This window comes from Mustela erminea, chromosome 6 (genome assembly GCF_009829155.1).
Source record: "Mustela erminea isolate mMusErm1 chromosome 6, mMusErm1.Pri, whole genome shotgun sequence".
NCBI classification, from domain to species: Eukaryota; Metazoa; Chordata; class Mammalia; order Carnivora; family Mustelidae; genus Mustela; species Mustela erminea.
This window is the reverse complement of record NC_045619.1, coordinates 53,393,329-53,417,543: the sequence shown is the minus strand read 5'-3', so window position 1 is coordinate 53,417,543 and position 24,215 is coordinate 53,393,329. Positions and strand designations below refer to the sequence as shown.

Below are 24,215 nucleotides of genomic sequence, written 5' to 3'. Positions count from 1 at the left end.
AAAAATAAAATCAAAACCATAAAGTATAAAATGAAATGATAGATGTATAATCAAATAATCAAATACTCCCCCTGATCACTTACAGACCATACGGAATTGCAGAAGTATTTTGGGTTCTCTGACCTGGAAATTGAGTGTAAACATGATTATAGGACATGATTTGGGTAAAGACTGAATGAGATCATGACCCTATGTGTTGCAATTTGAGTTTCTTAGACAGATATAACCATAATTTATATGTGAAGGGCTGGGAAAACATTAGTACTCAAAAATGATAAGTAATATAATAAGAGTATTTAAATTATTAAATAAAATATTGATATAAATGATATCTACTCTATGACTCCAGAGATATTAACGCTGTTTTATATTTTAATAGCCTTTAACTCCTGTTGACAAATACAAATTGCTTTTAGTTTCTTCTCTTTCTCTGTATTTTGAGGTTTTGGCAATTTATATGCATTAGATCTTTATTGAGAAAATATATTTTTAAGCACTTGCAATTTTCTTTTTTCTTATTTGTGGAACAAATTGCTAATAAGGGTAGATTGAGAGTTTTCCTTTTCTTATAAAGATACTTCAGCTTTGATATTCAAAAGCCTACTCGTTTCTTTTTATTCACCTATTTGTTCCTGAATTCACTCATTTATTCACTTAATACATTCATTCAAAGAATACCAAGGATGAATAAGCCATAATCTGTGCTCTTATGAAGCCTGCATTATATTGGAGGAAAAAACCCTGTCCACCAATTATTGTGCTATTGTCAAGAACAGTTATAGAAGTTTTAGGAAAAAAATAATCATCTGGGAGAAATTATCTTTCAAAAGACAGCACCATGAAACCAGCTCATACTCACCTGAAATTGGTGTGATTCCTAGGACAAAATAACTGGCTATTAATGGAGGAATTAGAGAAAAACATCAAGTATGATAATACCATTTTGAAGTATGTTTGCAATTAGAATGAATTAGACAAGAAGAAAATACATGAAGAATGGAGAATTTGCTTTAAACATATGAAATCATCATGAAAACTCTCAGGCTATAATTAATTGTATTTTTGTTGTATTGATTTCATAATTTCTAGAAAAATGGGTTTACTTTACAATCCTTAGCCTTAGTTGTCACTGAAGGAATTTGTCATTAAAATATCCTCGAGACAATGATGAATATGATATGGTCCTACAGTAATGACACATTTTCTCCTCTATTAATCTGGAAACATTATATGGATATGTCTTGGGACTTGGATTTATTTGCAATCCATAGGCTCAGAGAAAAGTGGAAACTTACACGTCAGGCCCAGTGTCCCCAGTCCAGCCAGCACCACCAGGTTCACAGTCAACGAAATGAAAGCAACAGTGCACCACACTTTTGACTGAGTGCTATGTCCTGTGAAGAAGCACCAATTTAGAAAAATGACATGAAGCAATACGTTTTATGTTGTTTCCTTTTTCATAACCTTGTCCAACACACCTGCCCCTTATGCATAGGACTATTGGAATTTTTTTAATGAAAATAATTGCTTGCAAAATCAAGCAAAGTCCTCATTAACTACATCTTTACATTCACAATTAACACTGAAAGCAAATAATTCTAAGTAAATGTGATCATAGGACATATTTTGGATACTTTCATTGACACTCTCTTGTTCATTTTTTAGCATTGTTTTTTCCCCTCCCACCTTCCCCATCTTGCTGTTTCCTCATTCTTCCCATCTCCAGGAAATCAGTGTTGGCCACCTGATAGATGTTCTTTCCTAATTTTTCTAGGCTAATATTGAGATCTATTATTTAATATGATTTACAATCCATTCTGATGATTGCCCTTTCAGGTTTTCTCTTGAATATATTATTAGGAAATCATCTACTTCCTTTAGACTATCAAATTTATTGCCATGAAGTTACAGAGGTTGGAGCTTTACACGTATTTATTCTCTCCCATTTTATTTATTTATTTATTTATTTATTTATTTATTTATTAAATGAGTGGAAGTGGATACGGAATTTCTGGGGTGTGCTCCATTTTTTTTTTTAAGATTTTATTTATTTATTTGACAGACATCACAAGTAAGGAGAGTTGCAGGTGGTGGGGGGGGATGAGGGAGGTGTCGGGGGTGGGATCAGGCTCCCTGCTGAGCAAAGGGCCTGATGTGGGGCTAGATTCCAGGGTCCTGGGATCATGACCTGAGCCAAAGACAGAGGCCTTAACCCACTGAGCTACCCAGCTTCCCCTTTTCTCTTCCATTTCAGTTACTTATTTAAGCATATTCCTTTTTTAAAAAGATTTATTTATTATTTTAGAGCAGAGAGAGAACATGGGGAAAGGGAGACAGAGGGAGACAGAGAGAGAAAGAATCACAAGCAGACTCCCCACTGAGTGGGGAGCCCAACATGGGACTTGAACCTAGGACCCTGAGATCACAGTCTGAGCTGAAACCAAGAGTCAGACACTTAACCAACTGAGCCAACGAGGTGTCCCTAACTTGATATCTGATACTTTTGCTTTTTCCATTTTTCCTTAATTTGACTATTAGATTTTTTAAAAAATAAAACCAGTCTCAGATTAACTTTTCTCTTCAAAACCTTCCTATTTATTGATTTAAGCTTTTAAATTTATCAATTCTCTTAAATTCTTTTGTGATTTTATTATTTTTATATTAAGATGGGTTATTATATTCTTTCTCCTTTGACTATGAAAAATTGGGATGAAAGTTTTTTTTTTTTTTAAAGATTTTATTTACTTATTTGACAGACAAGTAGGCAGAGATAAGCAGAGACAGAGAGAGGAGGAAGTAGGCTCCCTGCTGAGCAGAGAGCCCAATGCAGGGCTTGATCCCAGAACCCTGGGATCATGACCTGAGCTGAAAGCAGAGGCTTTAACCCACTGAGCCACCCAGGCGCCCCTGGGATGAAAGTTTTAGCTGTTTCCAAAAGGAAATGTTTTCCTTTGCATTATATTCTTAATATCTGTAATTTTGGAATAGCTAAATTTAGACTCTCCAACCTAGACTTTTATAGTACTTTTATTCCCTTTCCTCCTCTCTCTTAATGCTGGGTTTTACTGTGACAGTTTAGTAAAATTTGTCCTAGACTATTAATGACTTTCTTTTGCAGTGTATCTATTTTATAGCAAAAATGATCTAGCACTTTCATTATCACAATTACCATTATATTTATTCCATCATCAGCTATTACTTTTTGACTCACCTCTAAATTTTCCCTTACACTGAGGTCTGATTAATTCCTTGTATGTCTGGAAATTTTCTTGAGTATTTTTCTTAGAAAGAGTACATGGTAAATTTTTATTTTGTTGGGATGGATGATTTATATCTTTTCTGAATTAAAGATGGGAAAATAGCAGTTTTTTCCCCTCCATGTATATCCAGTTCTAGAGGATATATAATTATTCTTTATTTATATCCTTTTTTATATCTGTCCCTTTTCCTCTTTATAAAATCTTTTTTACATATTAGATTACTTGGATATGTTATCCAAGCCTATTATGATTTTTATTACCTTTATAACGTTGAATAATTTCTTCTGTCTGATCTTCCAGAATATCCTGTTGGGTCTTAATGATCTTTGCTCTTTCTTTTAACTCATCTGCTGAAGTTATTGCTGTCAAAGTAATGTTTCAATTAAAAATTTTTTGATTCCATAATTTAATGTCTTAAAAAAATCTTATTATGCTGGTTGTTTAATTTGGTTATCTGTCCTTTTCAGGCATTCAATATTACTGACAGTTACCTATTTGGGACTTTTGTTTTTTTCCTCCTTTGGCCTCTGGATCCCCTAAAATCAACAGCTATTTTTATTTTCCCTTAGTTTCATTTACTCTGGAGTTTGAGATCAAGATTTGGAATACTTTGAGAAGCATCACACCTATGTTTAATGGAAAGCACAGTTGTTTCTTCCATCATATGTCAATGGCATGCCAGGTGATAAGCTGTTAATTAATTCTATGTTCCATAAAGAGGGACAAACTTGGTCCAGTGTCTTCTTGGATATAAATTCTAGTACTTTCTTTGATTTAGAATTATGGAAGACCTTTTTTGCCTGTCTGTTCAGTTTGCAAATTAATGGTCTAAGGCCAGAAAGATAAGCAAGCAAGTCCTTGTAGGACCACACAAGAAGGTTGGTATAATATTTCTGCTATGGAGTTCAATAATCTCAAGAGACTAGGACCTTTCCAAGGATGAAAGAGGCTTAAATCTTCTCCTAAGCTCTTCTTATTCTTTTTTTCCCTGTGAATTTCCACGTTCTTAAGTAACATGGAGGCAAACAAGTGCATCACCTCTTCCCTTCATTGGAACCCCATAAGAGTTTTGGTATAGACATACTTCCTATGTCTTTCCTATTTCTTCTAGTTTCTTTTAGGAGAGGCACTTACTGGTAGGAAATGGGAAGGAAGGCAGAATAAAGTTGCATTTGGGCTGACTGAAATGTTGATTAAAAATCAGCCTGGAATTAATCTTAGAGATAGAGCTCATTCCTTTACCTTTTTTCTCCCTAAAAATTCTGATAAAATAGAAATAGAGAATAAAAAATGCATAGATTCAAGATTCAAAATAATGAGAAACGAAACTACATAATGGCATTTGGAAGGTAGAGAACAAAAGTTGCTAGTAACCTCGTGGGCCTTGGAAAAGTGAACCAAAGTCAAAATTCTCATTTAAGAATCCCAAAAGTTGCATTTGGGTGGCTCAGTTAGTTAAGCATTTACCTTCAGCTAAGGTCATGATCTCAGGGTTCTGGGATCAAGTCCTGCATTGGGCTTTTGCTCAGTGTGGAGTCTTTTCTCCCTCTCCCTCTTCTTCTACTTGCACACTCTCTCTCTTGCACTTGCTCACTCTGTCTCTTGAATAAATAAATAAAATCTTTTTTTTAATGTTTCACTCATTTCATTTGTTTTTTATTATGCTCAGTTAACCAACAAAAATATTCTGTCTCTCAAATAAGTAAATAAAAATTTTTTTAAAAAACTCAAAAGTTCTGTAAGTTGGTGATAACCTCCTACTTTATCATCTCAAGTGGAGGTGTGGGGAAGCCTGAAAACTGAGAAAGTATCTGAAAGTTTACATATGATTCAGATGGACTCCTAACCCCATATTTTCTCCCCCATTTCATACAATGAGTTACCCTCTGCGAGATAATAGGATATATATCTATGCTGTATCTGTATCTATATGAATATCTATCTGCTCTGCTTCCTGTCACAGAGCTTCTAAAACCTTGATATTTTCTTAAGTGGTAAGAACACTAGGAGCATCTCTTTTTCTAATATTTGATCCTTGACCCTGCTCCTCACATAAGGATCCTAAACCCTTATACAATCCTAAGTGATAAGGAGAATCTTTGCTCTTATTATTATTTTTTAAGATTTATTTATTTATGAGAGAGAGAAAGAGAATGCACACACGAGTGGTGGGAGGGGTAGAGAGAGAGAATATTTAAGCAGACTCCCCACTGAAGGAGGATCCTGGGAAGGGGCTTGATTCTAGGACCCTGAAATCATGACCTGAGCTGAAACCAAGAGTCAGACACTGCACCAACTGAGCCACCCAGGTGCCCCAGGAGCATCTTTTGCTCTAATGAAGTGAGTCTGAGTGGGCATGTGGATGGGCTCCTGGATGAGAGGTGGTCATGGGAAAGACCAAGCCATGACAGGAAGCTTGGAATTTTCAGGCCCCCAATCCCCACTTCTCTTGAGCAGGGAAAAAGTCTGAAAATGGAATCATTAACTCCATCAATCATGCCTATGTAAGGAAACCTCCATAAAAATCCCGAAAGTATGAGGTTCAGAGAGCTTCCAGGCTGGTGAACACAATATCAGGAGGGTGACCCACCCCTGCTTAGGACCTTCCCAAATCTCACCTTATATATCCTTTATCTGGCTGCTTATCTCTATCCTTTATCATATTCTTTAATAAAGTGGTAAATGTTAAATGGTTCTCTGAGTTTTATGACCTGCTGGGGCAAATTAAGTGTACCTCAAGAGGGGATTATGGGAAACTCTGTTTTATAGCCAAATCTGAATTAAGTTGTGGGTAATCTGGTGACATACTTCTTGCAATTGTCATTTTAAGTAGGGGGTGGGGCCCCTGGGTGGCTCAGTGGGTTGAGGTCTCTGCCTTTGGCTCAGGTTCGTAATCCCAGGGTCCTGGGATTGAGCCCCCAGCAGGTTCTCTGCTCAGCAGGGAGCCTGCTTCCCCCCTCTCTCTCTGCCTGCCTCTACCTCCTTGCAATCTCTCTTTTTGTGTCAAATAAATAAATAAAATCTTTAAAACAAACAAACAAAAAAAGATTTTTTATTTTAAAGTAGGTTCCACACAACCCTGAGACCAAGACCTGAGCTCAGATAAGGAGTTGGACATTCAATCGACTGAGCCATCCAGGGACCCCGACCCAATAAGATTTAAAAAAATATGTCTACACAAAGACATGTACACCATAGCAGATTTATTTACACTAGTCCCAATCAGGAAGCCACTGAAATGGCCATCTACAAGTGAATAGATAAACATTTTGTGTATTCATACTATGGAATACTACTCAGCAATGAAAAGGAATTAAGAATTGAAAACATACAATATGAATTAATCTTTTGTTGTTGTTGTTTTCATTTATTTTTTATTTATTTTCAGCATAACAGTATTCATAATTTTTGCACCACACCCAGTGCTCCATGCAATCCATGTCCTCTCTAATATCCACCACCTGGTTCCCCCAACCCCCCACGCACCCCCCCCCCGCCACTTCAAACCCCTCAGATTGTTTTTCAGAGTCCATAGTCTCTCATGGTTCACCTCCCCTTCCAATTTCCACCAACTCTCTTCTCTTCTCTAACTCCCCATGTCCTCCATGCTATATGTTATGCTCCACAAATAAGTGAAACCATATGATAATTGACTCTCTCTGCTTGACTTATTTCACTCAGCAAACTCTCTTCCAGTCCCATCCATGTTGCTACAAAAGTTGGGTATTCGTCCTTTCTGATGGAGGCATAATACTCCATGGTGTATATGGACCACATCTTCCTTATCCATTGGTCCGTTGAAGGGCATCTTGGTTCTTTCCACAGTTTGGCGACTGTGGCCATTGCTACTATAAACGTTGGGGTACAGATGGCCCTTCTTTTCATGACACCTGTATCTTTGGGGTAAATACCCAGGCGTGCAATGGCAGGGTCATAGGGAAGTTCTATTTTTAATTTCTTGAGGAATCTCCACACTGTTCTCCAAAGAGGCTGCGCCAACTTGCATTCCCACCAACAGTGTAAGAGGGTTCCCCTTTCTCCACATCCCCTCCAACACATGTTGTTTCCTGTCTTGCTAGTTTTGGCCATTCTAACTGGTGTAAGGTGATATCTCAATGTGGTTTTAATTTGAATCTCCCTGATGGCTAGTGATAATGAACATTTTTTCATCTTAATAACATTATGCTTAATTAAAGAAGCCAGTCATAGAAGACTGCATGCCATTTGAATCCATTTATATAAGATCTGAGAGCAGACATAATAATGTAGGGTGACAGAAAGTAGATCAGTGGTTACCTCGGTCTAAAATTGGTGGTGGAGATAACTTAGAGGGGAAATTTTTTTGTATTTTGTTTTTACTTTTTGGGAACACTGATTAAGAAATTTTATTATAGAAAATGAATGCATCCAATATCCCCAAATACATTTGTAACAACAGACACACAGGAAACATGATAATATTTGCTACATCATAGCCTTATTCTTTCCAAAGGATAAAACATGATGCAAAAACAGGGAGTGAAGGTTGAAAGAGAGAGGTGGTTAGAGAAAGCAGGTACTGTCTTTTTGATTAAAAGACACAAAATACTTTTTGGGGTGACAAAAATATTGTGTATCTTGATTTTGGTTACAGAGGTTTATATTTATTAAGTACAATAAACTATACAATTAAGGTTTAGGGTGTATTCTTTTGTATTTAAGTTGTACTTCAGTAAAGTTGACTTGAAATGAAATTTTTCAAAAGTAAGATACAGGGAGGTACTTGCGTGGCTCAGAGGGTTAAGCCTCTGCCTTCAGCTCAGGTCATGATCTCAGGGTCTTGGGATCGAGCCCCACATCAGGCTCTCTGCTCAGCAGGGAGCCTGCTTCCTCTTCTCTCTGCCTGCCTCTCTTTCTACTTGTGTTCTCTGTCTGTCAGATAAATAAATAAAATCTTTAAAAAAAAAAAAAGTAAGATACAGGGATGTGTAGGTGGCTCAGTGGGTTAAGCTGCTGCCTTCGGCTCAGGTCATGATTCCAGGGTCCTGGGATCGAATTCCACATCCGGCTCCTTGCTCAGCAGGGAGCCTGCCTCTCTCTCTGCCTCTGCCTGCCTCTCTTCCTGCTTGTGTGCTTTCTCTCTCTCTCTTTCTGGCAAATAAATAAATAAATAAATAAAATCTTAAAAAAAAAAAAAAGTAAGATACAATTTTGTATCTATGTCTGAAACTGGAATGTTAGGGAAAAAAAAAGAGTTCATTGGAAATGAAATGATACGAGGAACATGTTTGTACTACGTAAATTAAAATATAATTTAAAAAAATTATCCATGAGGGTAACTGGGTGGCTTAGTTGGTTAAGCAACTGCCTTTGGCTCAGGTCATAATCCCAGCGTCCTGGAATCGAGTCCCACGTTGCAGGGTTGTAAAGAGGGAAGGTCCCTGTTTACTGGGGAGTCTCTTTCTCCCTCTACCCTTTCTCCCTGCTCATAATCTCTCTCTCTGACAAATAAATAAAAGAATATTGAAAAAAAATAAAGAAAAGAAAAGAAAACCATCCATGAAATTGAAGAGTGATGAAATGATGAAAAATGGGAGGAAATACAGAGCCCCAACATGATACAGACAATTAAGCAACCTACTCTTCATTTTGCCTCAGGTAGTAATCAGAGGGGCCTGAGATCAAGACCTGTACTGGGCTCCATTTTCTGTTGATGTTTCTCTCTCCTTCTCCCTCTGTCCCACATTTCTCTCTCTCTCTCTCTCTTTCCAAAATAGATAAATCTTTAATAAAGAAAAGGAAAGTGGAAGGAAATAATATTGTAAGATAGGAAAAATCTAGAAAAAGACAGAAACACCGGGGATGGATGAAGAAAATAAAAAGATGTTTTCCCATAAGTAAAGGATATGACTTTTCATCACCTTTTGTTTATCCTCCTTATTTCCCTTCTCAAAAGTTTTCCATCTTTATCTTTAAAAATAGCTCTATTGTTATGTCCCGGTGTCTCCCAAATGCTCTTCTTAACTTTCTCCAATGGCCACATTTATTCGCGTAGGGCTTACCTGCCACAGCTCTGCTCTCTGCCATCTCAGGTATGCTCTCAGCTCCCCTTGCTCTATTTTCAGTTTCACCATCCATTTCCATTTCAGGAACTTCATGATTGTCTTAAAAAAAAAAAAAAAAGTGTTTTTTAAAAAAAGTCAGTTTTCTCTATTCTTTACTCTCTATCTAGATAATACCAGAGTTCCTGGTCTGATGCTGATTCTGATGGTAGATATTTTAAATAGACAAACCCTGGGGCACCTGGGTGGGTCAGTTGGGTAAGTGTTGGACTCTTGATTTCAACTCAGGTCATGATCTCAGGATGGTGAGATCAGTCCCCCTGTGGGGCTCTTTTGCTGGGCACAGAGCCTACTTAAGATTCTCTCTCTCCCTTTCCCTTCCACCTCCCTGCTCACATGCTTTCTCCCTCTCCCTCCCTCTCTCATAAGTTAATTAATTAATTAATTCGCAAACACGGTGTGATCTTTTACTAAAATAAAATTCAAACAACCTACCCTGCTGTATAAAAAAAGATTAAATTGTTTTATAAGGAAACATGTATTGGAGAATATATAACAGAATGTAAATTGGATCTCCCAGTTTATAAGCACTCTAAGTCAGTTGCCCATGGACGGCAAGTATGTAATACTTCTCCCCAGTACATACAATGCCTTTGTCAATATTGTAGACACAGAGAAGAGGACCCTATTTAGGGGAACTAAACATTATCCACTAACCTGATGCCTCAAATTATATAACCAGAGACATGTTACTAGAAGTGATTTTTCTTCCTCATTTGAATATAAAATACTTTGGGGTAAATTTATAAAGTAAAAATTCCATATGTTGGGGTGCCTGGGTGGCTCAGTGGGGTAAACCTCTGCCTTCAGCTCAGGTAATGATCTCAGTGTCCTGGGATCGAACCCCACATCAGGCTTTCTGCTCAATGGGGAGCCTGCTTCCCCCTCTCTCTCTGCCTGCCTCTCTGCCTACTTGTGATCTCTGTCTGTCAAATAAATAAATAAATAAAATAAACAAGCAAACAAACAAACAAATAAATAAATAAATAAAATCTTTAAGAAAAATTTCATATGTATGTGTACATATATAGATGTACACATATATATGTGTGTGTGTCTATATGTATGTGTACATATATATATGTACACATATATACACACATATATATGGAATGTATGTGAACATTCCATGTGTATTATATGTATTCCATACATACACATACATACATATATATATATATATATGATATAATTTTCTTTTCTTTTTTTTTTTAAGATTTTATTTATTTGTCAGAGAGAGAGAGGGAGTGAGAGCGAGCACAGGCAGACAGAATGGCAGGCAGAGACAGAGGGAGAAGCAGGCTCCCTGCCGAGCAAGGAGCCCAATGTGGAACTCGATCCCAGGACGCTGGGATCATGACCTGAGCCGAAGGCAGCTGCTTAACCAACTGAGCCATCCAGGCCTCCCCATGATATAATTTTATAGTAAGATTAAAAAGACTGAAAACAAATACAAAGGAATAAAAATAATATAAATAATAAAATATAAATAACAAAACATAATCCCAAGGATGGCACAAGAAACCATGTATCCTATAGCAATACAAACATTTCAATAAATACAATTTTGATGTTCCCCTAAAACATCATCTTACTGTTTCACTGTTACTTCTAAGTTTCTAGGAATTGCAGAAAAAACAGTCTGGAAAAAACAGACTGGAATTATATGGCCTGGAATGATATAATATAGAGATAAGACACCTTCAGTCTTACTCCTTCACAGAAAGAAGCAAATGTTTAGCACACTATGACTGACTAGGATCCCAGGGTTCTTTAAATCTCATAGCATATGTCTATATTATATCTTTCAGCAGTTAAATAAAAATCCTAGATAGTTATGTTCATACTATTACTGTTTTTCCTTCCCATAATAGCTTGTATGTCAGATCATCTGAAAATGTCTAAAATCCTAAGAAATGTTATTTTCGTGACACCAGAAGCCTGGATTTCCAGAGGCTTAGACCACCATGTTTGTTATGTTTTGTTTTGTTTTGTTTTCCACAAACTATGATCTTACAAGCTAAATAAGACAGACAAAACTAAGCTCTGGCATAGCAACTTCCCTATGGACTGGCACTCTGTCATCAAAATCATCAGCCTTGAGTTGAAGGCGAGGAGAACTCACCAGTGTAGTTAAATAGCTCTCTTTTCTGGTATGTCTGATCCTACCTGGAGGCTCTTACCTGCTCTCTTGAGACTGTAGCTCTCCTGGGATGTCTTCACCTGGGAAGCATTTGGAAATTTGAGAGTAGCATAAGTCACTTCTTCAGGCATACTGAACAAATACAGCACTGTTGGTCACTGGGGGTGGTGCATGTCTCACTGAACTTCACAGTAGCTGCTCCTGTGGCATGATCTATGCATGTGGTGACTAAGTTCAATGATCTACCTTTGTAAAAACCAAGCAAAAATATAGTGTCAGAAAACAGAACTGAGCCAATGAGAATTTCAGAATTGCTTTATTCTCACCTCCACACACATCTCTTATCTTTCTTTTCTTAACTTCCTCCAGTAAACACCAAGTTGAAGAAATGGTCCTGAGAGAAAAATGTTGGTTTTAAATATAAAAATTCTTTTTTATTTTTTATTTTTAAAATTTGTGGAAAATGGCAGTGACCTCCCAAATTAAGAAGGCCCTGTGGAAAAAAAATACAAATGAAAGTATCACCATTTCTGCATACATAAAGTTGTTAATCAGCATGTGCCTGTGAGAACAGTGTTGTAATCGAAAACACTTAACTCACTACTAACTCCCAGAAAACCACAACTGAGTTAGTTCTCACCAAAATATTGTTCCCTTTCTTTTTTCTTCCTATTTTTGTGGATTGAAAAAAGTCTTTAGAAGTTAAAAGAAGAATACTGGGGCACCTGGGTGGCACAGATCGTGAGATCAGGTCCAGTGTCAGGCTCCCTGCTCAGTTATTGTGTGTTGGGGGTGGGATGTCTGCTTGGGATTCTCTCTCTCTGGCCCTCCCCCCACTTTCTTTCTCTCTAAGATAGATAAATAATTTTTTTAAAAAAGGAAATATATTAATAGAGAAATACAAAATCGAAGAGTGATAGTCAGAGAAAGAGCAGGAAAAGCTACATTTGAGCTACATTAAATAGAGATTTTTTTCCCCTCCTCACCCCTACCCGCCACACAGAACAGCCCTTGAAAAGAAGGGAGATATATTTTAGAAGTGGAAATTCTTTATTTAGAGTGTATCTGTCAGGATAAAATCTGAATTCTAAGAACTTGAATTTGGGAGGAATGTAGGGTGTATGTGTGCATTAACCTGTTCTACAGACTGAGGAGTTATAAAGTTCAGGGAGCTCAAGTGCCCTGGTCATAGTCCAGCAAAGATTAGTCCATAGAGAACATACTCTGCATCTTGAATATCTAGCATAGTTGCAAATGCGTACCACATATTTAGTCAGTATCTTTAAATGCATAAGTTACTAACTCGTTCAGAAATAATCATAGTATTGCTCAGTGAAAAGCACCTGTTAAATACTTTATTAATAACACCTTTATTGACATTTAAGAACAACTGAGACATTGTGCAGTAGGCACAGAGTCTAGAAAAAAATGGGGTTAAATCACAATACTACAAAGATAAAAATCAAGAATATTTAATGTGGTATTGAGAAAGACAATATACATATTTTTTTTAGGAAAACCACGTTTTGATACGTAAACCTTGAAGAGGTGAGAAAAACTAAAGACTTCCACCATGAAGCTCAGAATTTTCACTGATTTTAATTGCTCTGGAGTAACAGATATTTCTCCTATCCTCATAAACGTGCTCTTATTAGTAAGGAACTCCATGGTGGGGGGTGGGAGCCAGAATCATTCACTCTTCTAATCTTCGTTCTGAAACCTTAAGTAGTAATGTATTTCCTAAATCTTCAAGGCTCAGATTTCTTCTCACATGTTCTTATTTTCACCCCACCCCAGTCTGATCATAATATACCTTGTCTCCATAAATATAAGTGCAGTACAATTCATTTCATAGGTGGATTCTGCCTATTCGAAAAATAAAATGAATATTTTTGCTTGGAAGTTCAGGAACATTAACTTATTTATGTATTCATTTCTTTATTCAACAAATTAATCAAGGATTAACTATATAGTATACATTATTCCAAAGGAAATGACAGGCACAATTTCTTTCTTAATGTAGTTTACATTCTACAATTCATATATTTGTTTGTACATATACGTTAACATTTTATGTTATTTATTCATGGATAAGTAATACAATGTAACGCATACAATGCAATGGTCCTATGCATAGGAATAAAGCAGAGAAAAATAGGGGTGCCTGGGTGGCTCAGTGGGTTAAGCCTCTGCCTTCTGCTTGGGTTATGATCCCAGGGTTCTGGGATCGAACCCCACATTGGGTTCTCTGCTTGGAAGTGAGCCTGCTTCCCCCTCTCTCTCTCTGCCTGCCTCTCTGCCTACTTGTAATGTCTGCCTGTCAAATAAATAAATAAAAATCTTTAAAAAAAAAAAAAGGCAGGGAAAAATAGGGTGGCAGAGGAAGGAGAGGAGGCTTGTATGTTAAACAGAGTAATCCTGGAAGGCCTCTGTGGAGGTGTCATTTGGCACAGAGAATAGTAACAGCAAAAATATCGTTGAGTTGGGGGAAATTAGAAGGGAAGGTGAACCATGAAAGACTATGGACTCTGAAAAACAATCTGAGGGGTTTGAGGTGGCGGGGGAGGGTGGGAGGTTGGGGTTCCAAGTGGTGGGTATTATAGAGGGCACGGATTGCATGGAGCACTGGGTGTGGTGCAAAAATAATGAATACTATTATGCTGAAAATAAATAAAAATAAATTTTAAAAAAATCGTTGTACAAAAATATGCTAATTTAATGCCTTAATATTTACATCTGTTTTAGTTATTGAAATCATGAGTCAGAATAATTTTTTGAAGTGAATTATTTGCTCCTTCAATTTCAGGGTTTTCAGGATTTTTAAATTTCCCCTTTTTTTCTAGTTTCCTTGTAATATGTTCTCTCTTTTCAACTTCTGGGCCAAACTTGATCCCTTGTCAAATCTAAATCTAACCAAGGAAAGAAATATGTTAAATACTGTGTCCTCATCTTATTTGAAAAGAAATTAATTCATTTCTCCATCCCTGGACCCACCAGGCTAATCCCAGTAACTTGATTCACATAAACTTCTTGGATTTGTTTCACTACCAATAAGACTTTATTCTGCAACCCTGAATCAGAGCCTTTCATCGACGCTTATACCCACACTGACCAAATCACAAAGCACCAGCTAAAAAATAACAATTCAGCAAATGAAGACAGAAAGCCAAAAACTGACAGATGTAGGACCTGGCTAACAATACTCAGGAGAGAAGTGACAAAATGTCCAGGATGAACATTGTAACAGCCCTTGTATAATTTTAGTCCAGAATGGATTAGAAGGACTAGAGATACAGGAAAAGATGACTCTGAGAGGAAAGGACACATCACAGAAAGTACAATATGGCAAAGAATCTAAAATCTGGAGGATATCTTATACATAATTCAAGGAAAGAAGAAAGAATTAGATAACCAAAAGACAAAAACAAATAACTTGGTAGGATAACTATGTCCAAATGTGGAGCAAATGCAAGTTTGGGATGACTTGAACAATTAATAAGGCAAAATTAGAAAATTCCCTTTGAACCTTATGCTGAGAATACTGAGATTTGAGTGGCACATCAGAGATGTAGAGAGAGATTTCTAATTATTACAATGGAATTTGTCATCATCCAATCATAATCATAATAGGGTAAATAAATGCATTTTTAAAATTAAACCAATGGTTTAAAATATTTAAAATTTAAAATCAACCAATGTTAAAATCATGAAATATTTATGACTATGGAACATATGCACACTTCAGTATTAGCAGTATAACTGTAAAGGATCAAATGACAGAGATTAAGAAAGAGCAAAATGAAAAGAGAAGAGAGGAGGGCAGGAGAAATAGAAGGAAGGGTGATAGTACCAATCTACACCTCCTATGTGTATCTCTAGATTAGAGATCTAGATTAGAGATCTAGATCTAGTATTTTCTAGATTAGAAGTAAAGGTTTACATTAAGAGGTGAGGGAAAGGAAGAGAGACAATGGCTTTAAATCATCTATCAAAACAGGAAGCCAACAGATAATTTCTGCAGTTGATAAATCCATATGGAGTAGCACAAACTATTTAATGATATAAAGATGATCATCATAAGAAATAAAAACAAAGAATTGAAAAAAAATTGCCTCTAAGGAGCAAGACAATCATTTGAGGAGAGATGTTTTTATTGACTAATAAGCTTTTCTGAACTATTTCATTTAAATGTGTACATATATTATTCTGAAAAAATGAAAATAATAATAACTGTCTTATTTGTGATTGTTCATGTAGTATGTATTCATAGCTATTAATTAAGGTTCTCTCTCCAATTTCATAATTTGCCTTCATTCAGGCCCTGTCCCAACTGATTTCTTTACTATTGATGCTGCCCTCAATTTAAAACCCATTGATTAGTATATTTTACTTTCTGCAGTGAGGTATGGACATAGATTTTTTATATATGTCTTATTTCTGTATATAGGAAGCTGTACATAGTCAAATTACATTTAAATAATTAATGTAGGTTTGTAAAAATACAAATGTTATTACATAATGAATAACTTTTAAACATGGACATTTTATTGGAAACATATCCTTAAGTGACGCTATTGTGTACTTTCTGATTCAACCTATCCCCTGCATCCTGCTCTCATTCTAATATTTGACATTTGAAAACTATTTTAACAAAATAATCTGTGACAGAGGCAATTAAATTTAACAGATTGCTATGCTTCCTTTGAAATGAGCCACATGATTTGACAAAAAATCACTACTACTGTATACAGTAGTCTTGACCTGATGGGCATCTACAGAACAAATGACAAGTAAAAACACAGTGAAATGTATTGAAAAACACACTGAAAAAGAAAGACAACTTGGAAAACTTACTCTACCTAAGACTTCTTATAAAGCAACCATATGTAAGACAGTGTGATATTATTGTTGCTCTAGATTAAACAGGTCAGTGAAAAATATTGAAGCCCATAATAGAGCCATATATTTTTGATCAGTTGATTATTTTTACCAAGATACAAAGGCAGTTCAGTGAAGAAAGCATTCTCATTTCAAAAGTTGGATATTATTATGAAAAAAGAGAAGGGAGTTGGGGGAAATTGGAAGGGGAGGTGAACCATGAGAGACTACGGACTCTGAAAAACAATCTGAGGGGTTTGAAGTGGCGGGGGGGTGGGAGGTCGGGTTACCAGGTGGTGGGTATTATAGAGGGCACGGATTGCATGGAGCACTGGGTGTAGTGTAAAAATAATGAATACTGTTATGCTGAAAATAAATAAAAAATAAATTTAAAAAAAAGATTTTTATCCATATTTCGTACCACAGAAAATAATGAACAACAAAAATGTGGAACATAGACCTAAATATAAAATTTAAAACTATAAAACTTCACGAAGAATAAAAGGAGAACATCTTTATGATTTTGGCTTAGGCAAAGATTTCCTATTTACAACACCAAAAGTGTGATCCATGAAATAAAAAATAAATGAAAAATTTGAGCTGATGGAAATTAAGGGCTTCTGTCTTTGAAAAAGAATGTGTGAGGACATAAAAGACAAAGATAAGACAAACACTGGGAAAAAATTGTCATTCACATATTTCAAAAATTAAAAAAAATTAAAATTAAAATTAAAATACACACTCACACCCACACTAATACCACGCTTTGTCTTCCATGCCCTAGTACCACAGGATAGCTGGTGTGGGCTTGTGGAAATTGTATCCTCTGAGACCACAAATGCTCTGAGACAGACCCTGCTCCAGTCTGTGCTTTAAAGAGAAAGGGGAGAAAAAGTTCCTTGAGTTCCTGGTCCCTTCTAAGCATGGTTTTTCTGTGTCCCAGTGCACCTAGGACTAGTATGGTCTTGGGGACGCTAGGCTTGCTGAGATCATACATTTCTGTGCCAGCCTGACCCAGCAGTTATGGCGTTAAGAGCCACTAATTATGGCATTCCAACCCATCCCTTCTGATATTCAGACCCTGCTCCAGTCTGGGCTTTTAAGATAGATGATAAGAAGAGAGCTTTCCCATAGCTCCTTAGCCTTTTTAAACCCCAGGTTCTTTTTTTGTACTGCAGCACAACTAGGGCTTGTGGAATCAACTCAGCTGGGGCATGTGGGCCATGAGCTCACTGATGCAACCAGACCTGCCCGTTATGGTGTCCAGATCCTGCTCTGATCTAGGCTTTTAAGGTGGGGTGGGAACATAAACAGTATATTCTCCAGTCCCTCATACTGGGAGAGTATCCCCTCAGTTACTCCACAACCTGGCAGACTTCTAGTGTTTTCTATTTATATGTTCTTTTAAACAGAGATTTTTTTTTTTTTTTCCATACCCAAAGACAGAGGGATCTGTTCCCAGGCTGTCCCTCCCTATAAGTGTTTGCAGCCTCAGGCATGGAGTTTCCCTCTGTTACAGTGTCTCCATCTCTCTTGTTGTTCCATTGCCATTCTGTCTATCTGTGGTTGTTCAGTAGTTGTTTAGTCGGCCTTCAGTTCTTCAAGAGGAATTGTTCTATTAATGGGTGTATTTTTGTGTATTCTGTGGAGAAGGTGATATCAGAGTGTTCCTATGTCACTGTCTTGAATCAGGACCGTCCTATTAGAACGGTTTTAAAACAAACTGTATCAAGTCTTGATAAAAATGGGATGAATAGTGTGTCTGGGTGGCTCAGTTGGTTAAGTGACTACCTTCTGCTCAGATCACGATCCTAGGGTCTTGGGATCGAGTCCTGCTTCAGGCTCCCTGCTCAGCACAGAGTCTGCTTCTCCCTCTGATCTTCCCCCTCTCATTCCCTCTTTTCTAAATAAATAAATAAATTTTTAAAAAAGAAAATGTGATGTATAAATGAAATTCTTTTTTTTTCCAGGTTTTTTTTTGAGATATAACTGACATATAGCAATGTAAGTTTAGGTGTACAGTATAATAATTTGACTTACATATATTATGATTGCCACAGTAAGTTTAATTAACATCCATCACTTCATATAGATATAAAAATAGAAAGAAAAAATGTTTTTTTCCTTGTGATGAGAACTCTTATTATTTACTCTTGTAAAAACTTTCAAATATACCATATAGCCATTTTAACTTCAGTAATTACGCTGTACATTAGATCCCTAGTATTTATTTATCTAATAGCTGAAAGCTTGTGCCTTTTGGCCACTTCACCCAATATCTTCTTCCCCAACCCTCTGTCTCTGGTAACCACTAATCTGATCTCTTTGTGTATATATATCTATTTTAAGGTTCCACATATAAGTGAGACCATAAATTATTTATCTTGTCTTTCACTGTCTGACTTATTTCACTTAGTCTAATGCTCTCAAGATCCATCCATGCTGTCATAGTTGGCAGGAATTCTTAATTTTTTTATGGTTGAATAACATTCCGTTGTATACATACACACACACACATACACACACACACACATGAATCAAACTTCTTTATCCCACTGTCAGTGGAAGCTGGGGTTGTTTCTATATTTGGGCTATTGCAAATAATGCTTCAATGAACATGGGGGTACATAAAATTTTTTGACACAGTGTTTTTATTTCCTTCTAATACATACTTAGAAGTGGAATTGCTGGATTATATGGTAGTTCTATTTTTAATTTTTTAAGGAAACTCCAAACTGTTTTCAACAGTAGCTGTAGTAATTTTCAATCCTATGAACAGTGCACAAGTGTTTCCTTTTCTCCACATCCTTGTCAGCATTTGTTACCTCTCATCTTTTTGATGATAGCCATTCTAACAGGCATGAGGAGATATCTCATTGTGGTTTTGATTTCTATTTCCCTAATAATTATTGATGTGCAAATGGAACTCTTATACACTGATAATGAGGATGTCAAATTATACAATGACTTCAGAAAAGTGTTTGGTAACTTCTTGAATTGTTATGCTCATACCTACCATCTGATCAGTCTCTATACTCCTAGATATTTACCAAAGATAAATAAAAACATGCCCATAGAAAGTCTTATGTACAAATGCCTATAGTAGTGTTAATTGTTACAATCAGGAGTAACCTAAATGACCATCAGCAAGTGAATGGATAAACATATCCAAACAATGGGACAGTACTCAGCTCAGCAGTAAAAGGCGTGAACTGGTGATATAAACAGCAACTTAAAAAAATCACAAAGAACTTATTCTGATGAAAAGAAGTCACTAAAAAGCACACATACTCTATAATTCCATTACTCAAAATTTTGGAAAATGCAAACTGATCTATAGTGACAGAAAGGATGTCAGTGGTTACAAAGAGATACGGTGGCAAAGAACATTGAGGAGGAGAGAATACACACCATCAAAAGCAAACTTTCGAGGATATGGATCTGTTCACTATTTTGAATGTGATAATGCTTTCATGAGTTTATACATATGTTAAATATTAATATATTGTTAACTTTAAATATGTGCAATCTATTCTATATTAATTATAACTCAGTAAAACTACTATTGCCAGAAATTCTTGCAGGATATTCAATTAGTTTATTGAGAGTTACTTAAGAGTCTTAAAGTAAAGGAAAGATATACCACATTCTTGGATTAGAATACTAAAATTATAAAGTGGTCAATTCTGAAATTTACTTAAAATGTGATATAATAAGCATCAATACCAAATACCGAATACCAAAGTAGCTGATTGCAGACATTGAATGTCAACTAATTCAGCCAGACTTTATGGGTATCAAGATAGTGCATCTAAAGAGAACACTTTACAGTAACTCTGATGTTCATATTTCCATATAACTGATTCCATTTTTCTCAGGGCTAAATCTCAAGCAGAAAAAAACAGCTCAAAGTTTTAGATAGTCTCAATGGGCATAGAGTGATGAAACTGGAGTCCAGCAAAAAATAAGATGAAGAGGACTGAAGGAGACAATGTAACAGAATAAAAGGAATTACAGAGTAGTGAGTCTGATATTCTGAGCCACTTTTCTTCCCCAAGTGTTTCTCTTCAAAGCCATCATGTATAGGGCATAGGGTCAAGAAGCCAAGTGAAAACAATAGCAAAAAGCCTTAGAAAACACAGAAAGCCGGAGTGGCTCAGTGGGTTAAGTGACCAGTTCTTGATTTCAACTCAGGTCATGATCTCAGGGTCATGGGATTGTGAACCACATTGGACTCTGCACTTGACAGGGAGTCTGCCTGAGATTCTCTCTCCCACTTCCTTTGTGTCTCCCCCTCTACTCATGCTCTCTCTAAAAGAATAAATAAATAAACAAATAAATAAATCTTTTTTTTTTTTTTAAGAAAATACCTAGAGATTATTAGTCTCATAGTGTGGCAGTAACAGTAAAAGCAGAGTCCTAAAGCTGAGACCCATACAGTTGACACCTTAGAAGAGGCCCTTTTGAAGTAAAAATTGAAGAGATATTACTCTTTACAATGACTGAAATACAACCTTAAACATTTCAATTCCTGATGAGGGCAGTGATCCTCCCCCATGGAAAATCTCTGCCAAAACAAGATTAAATCCATTTTTTGAAGAAAGATAGCATCACCCATAGCTTCTACAGATTTTATTGTGTAGGACAACTATTGAGTGAAAAGTATTCAGCCTTCAAGTCCAAATGGCAGAAGAATAAGAGAAAAAAAGACAACAGAACGAGACTCAGGGGAGAAATAGATATTGGTGTTATTAGGCATAGACTTTAAATTTCTTTTCTTATTAACATGTGCAACAATATTGGTTTCAAGATGGGGAACATGGGATCTCTACAAAGGATCAAAAAGAAATTCTGAAACTCAGAAGTATAAAGACAAAATCAAAAGATGCAAAAGATACATAGAATTAGTTTCTATTGACTTTGATAAACCAATGAAAATCATTCAGATGGATACAAGGAAGGAAAACAAAAAAACTCTAAAAACTTAGAAGAATTTGGGGCACCTGGGTGGTTCAGTGGGTTAAGCCTCTGCTTTTGGCTCAGGTCATGATCTCAGGGTCCTGGGATCGACCCCCACATCAGGCTCTCTGCCCAGCGGAGAGCCTGCTTCCTCCTCTCGCTCTCTGTCTGCCTCTCTGCCTACTTGTGATCTCTGTCAAATAAATGAATAAAATCTTTAAATAAAAAAAAAAGAGCTTAAGAGGAAAGAGCAGAGAGTTGGGGACAATAAAATCTCAAATGACTGAAGCTCTCAAATGGTGTGATTAAATTTAGATAAACCAGGATAATCGCCACGCCAGATCCTTAACTGAATCACAACTGCATCAATCCTTTTTCCTTCCTCACCTTTTTCGTTACAGGTGAGGGCTCTAGGGATTAGGACCTAATATCTTTGGTTTGTTGTTTTTCACTCGACCACAATCTGGAAGGGGTAAAATTCCAAGCGGTCATGGTCATCTTGATTCCACAACAGAACTATAAAAAGGGAGCTGTAAGGAGAAGTCTGTGGAATCCACCCCTTTGTGAAGCTGTTACCTAGAGGGGAATTGCCATCTGTGAGGAAGTGGCTGTCTCTGTGGAAAGTGGTTTCTCCACAAAGCCCACTGTCTTGGGAATCACGTTTCTGTGGAAGCTGCTGCTTTGTGGGATGCAGTCATGACTCTGGGGTAGAGCTGGAGGTGATGTGGGTTGGCAGAGTAAGAAGTCAGAAAGATGAAGTAACTGGATGTGAAGAAGGAGGAGATGACGTGGAGTCTACCTGGCACTTCAGCATTCACCTGTTCTATTTGACCTCAGCATCCTTCTGAGAGTAACGCTCTCTGTTTTGGTTTTATCTTTCAGTTATTCCATGAGTTCCCCTCATGGCCCAGTTCTGACAAACACAGGGAAAGGGATTTGTGCAAAATGGATTTCCCAGACAGGATTTTTGGCGCTAGTTTGACCACAGAAAAATCCAGCATATTCCACATTTCCGCTGACATGTAGTATTGCCAGCCTTTAATTTCACCCATTTTGGAGGCATACTGGCACCTCACTGTATTTTTATTTTCAATAATTTTTTTTTCTGGTGAGTAATGATGTTCATGACCTTTTATATGCTTTTATGGTCATTTGAATATTTTCTTTCATGAACTGCCCCTTCAAGTCTTTCTGCCCATTTTTTTTGCCCATTTTTTAATTAGAGCTTTTTATTATTGATTTGTAGGAGTTAATTCTATCCTGACTACTAGTCCTGTATAAATTTGGATATGCGTGTGTTATACTAATTCAAATTCAAACTGAGCCCTTCAAAGGCTACAACTTGTATCTTTGCTTTCTTCATCTTCTTTTTTTTTTTTTTTAAAGATTTTATTTATCTATTTGACAGACAGAGATCACAAGTAGGCAGAGAGGTGGGAGAGGGGGAGGCAGGCTCCCTGTGGAGCAGAAAACCCGATGCGGGGCTCGATCCCAGGACCCAGGGATCATGTCCCGAGCTGAAGGCAGAGGCTTTAACCCACTAAGCCACCCAGGCACCCCATATCTTTGCTTTCTTAACATTATTCTTATTTTGAATGAAGTCTGATTTTCCTATGTTTTTTATTGTTAGTGTTTATTTCATCTTGTTTACGAAATCTTTTTCTGCCATAAAGCCATAACTGTATTCTGTTAGGTTTTAACTAGAAACGTTTTACATTTGTTTAAAGACTTATTTATTTGAGGTGTGCCTGTCCAACTCAAGGTTGGGCTTCCTGCTCAGTGGGGAGTCTGCTTTTCCCCCTCTCTCTCTTTCTCAAATATAGATTTATTTATTTGAAAGAGAGAACAAGTCGGGGGAGAGGTAGAGGAAGAGAGAGAATCCCAAGCAGACTCCCTGCTGAGCCCAGAGCCCCAGAGGAACTACATGGATCCCTAACATGGGGCTCCTCATGGGGCTTAACCGGGGGCTGGATCCCACCACCCTAAGATTATGATCTGAGCTGAAATCGCAAGTTGGATGCTTAAATGACTGTGTCATCCAGGAGCCCCTAACTAGAAATTTTATATTTTGAACTCTCATATTTAGTTCTATGATCCATTTTTTAAAAATGTTTATGTATGGTACAGGGTCGATATGAAGTTTCACTTATTTCCATGCAGATATCCAATTGCTTCAGCTCCATTTATTGAAAAGACCACCACTTTCTACCTCTAATGACACACAACTTTTTTAATATATAAGGTAATTGTATGCATGTCTTTTTTTAGGGGGGGGCTATATCTGGTCTTGTGGATGTATATCTATTCTGGTATGAAATTAAACTGTTTTTATTATTATGGCTTTAAAGTAAATCTTGATATTTAGAACCTTAATTTCTCCAAAGATCCTTCTTTCCAATGTTGTTGTGGCTATTCTAAATCCTATGCATTTCTATGTTAATTTTAGAATTAGCATATCATTTAAAAAAAATTATCTGTTATATTCAGGGATTGTGTTCACTCTGTAGGTATATTTGGGAGACTTTATATTCCAAGAATAGAGAGTTCCAATTCAAGTACATGGTTATTTCTCCAGTTACTAAGGTTTTCTTTTATTTTGTCAGCAACATTTGAAGGCATGGTTTCCCAGCAATCAGATTCTGAAATCAAGATTATTGTGTTGGAGGTTTATTAGGGAGCACTCTTGGTATCACCACCTGTGCAAGAGTGTTGAAGGAAGCAGGACTGGGCAGAAAGTTTTTCTAATTTTATTACATTTATTACTATTTTATTTTTGGATCCTCTTATAAATGGTATTGTTTTTTTAAAAATTTTCATTGTTTACTGCTAACCTTCAGAAATATAACTGATGTTTAAACATTGAGATATTTTAAG

General features: G+C 36.6%; 1 protein-coding gene across 4 annotated transcripts in view; it reads right to left on the bottom strand.

Annotated features, from left to right (window-relative positions):
• Positions 1–24,215, bottom strand: part of CLEC12A (C-type lectin domain family 12 member A) — a 45,139-nt gene that overhangs the window by 9,961 nt on the left and 10,963 nt on the right. The window contains exons 1-4 of one of the 4 annotated variants that reach the window (XM_032347236.1): positions 11,831–12,278; positions 11,545–11,584; positions 9,302–9,403; positions 1,296–1,394 (exon numbers count right to left, since the gene is read on the bottom strand). In XM_032347236.1, coding sequence (XP_032203127.1) covers positions 1,296–1,394; positions 9,302–9,403; positions 11,545–11,584; positions 11,831–11,842 — 253 coding nt within the window. In that variant the 5' untranslated portion in view covers positions 11,843–12,278. Of the gene's footprint in view, positions 1–1,295; positions 1,395–9,301; positions 9,404–11,544; positions 12,279–24,215 lie in introns of those variants that run through there. The other 3 variants (XM_032347234.1, XR_004286842.1, XM_032347233.1) reach the window with 3 other exon arrangements.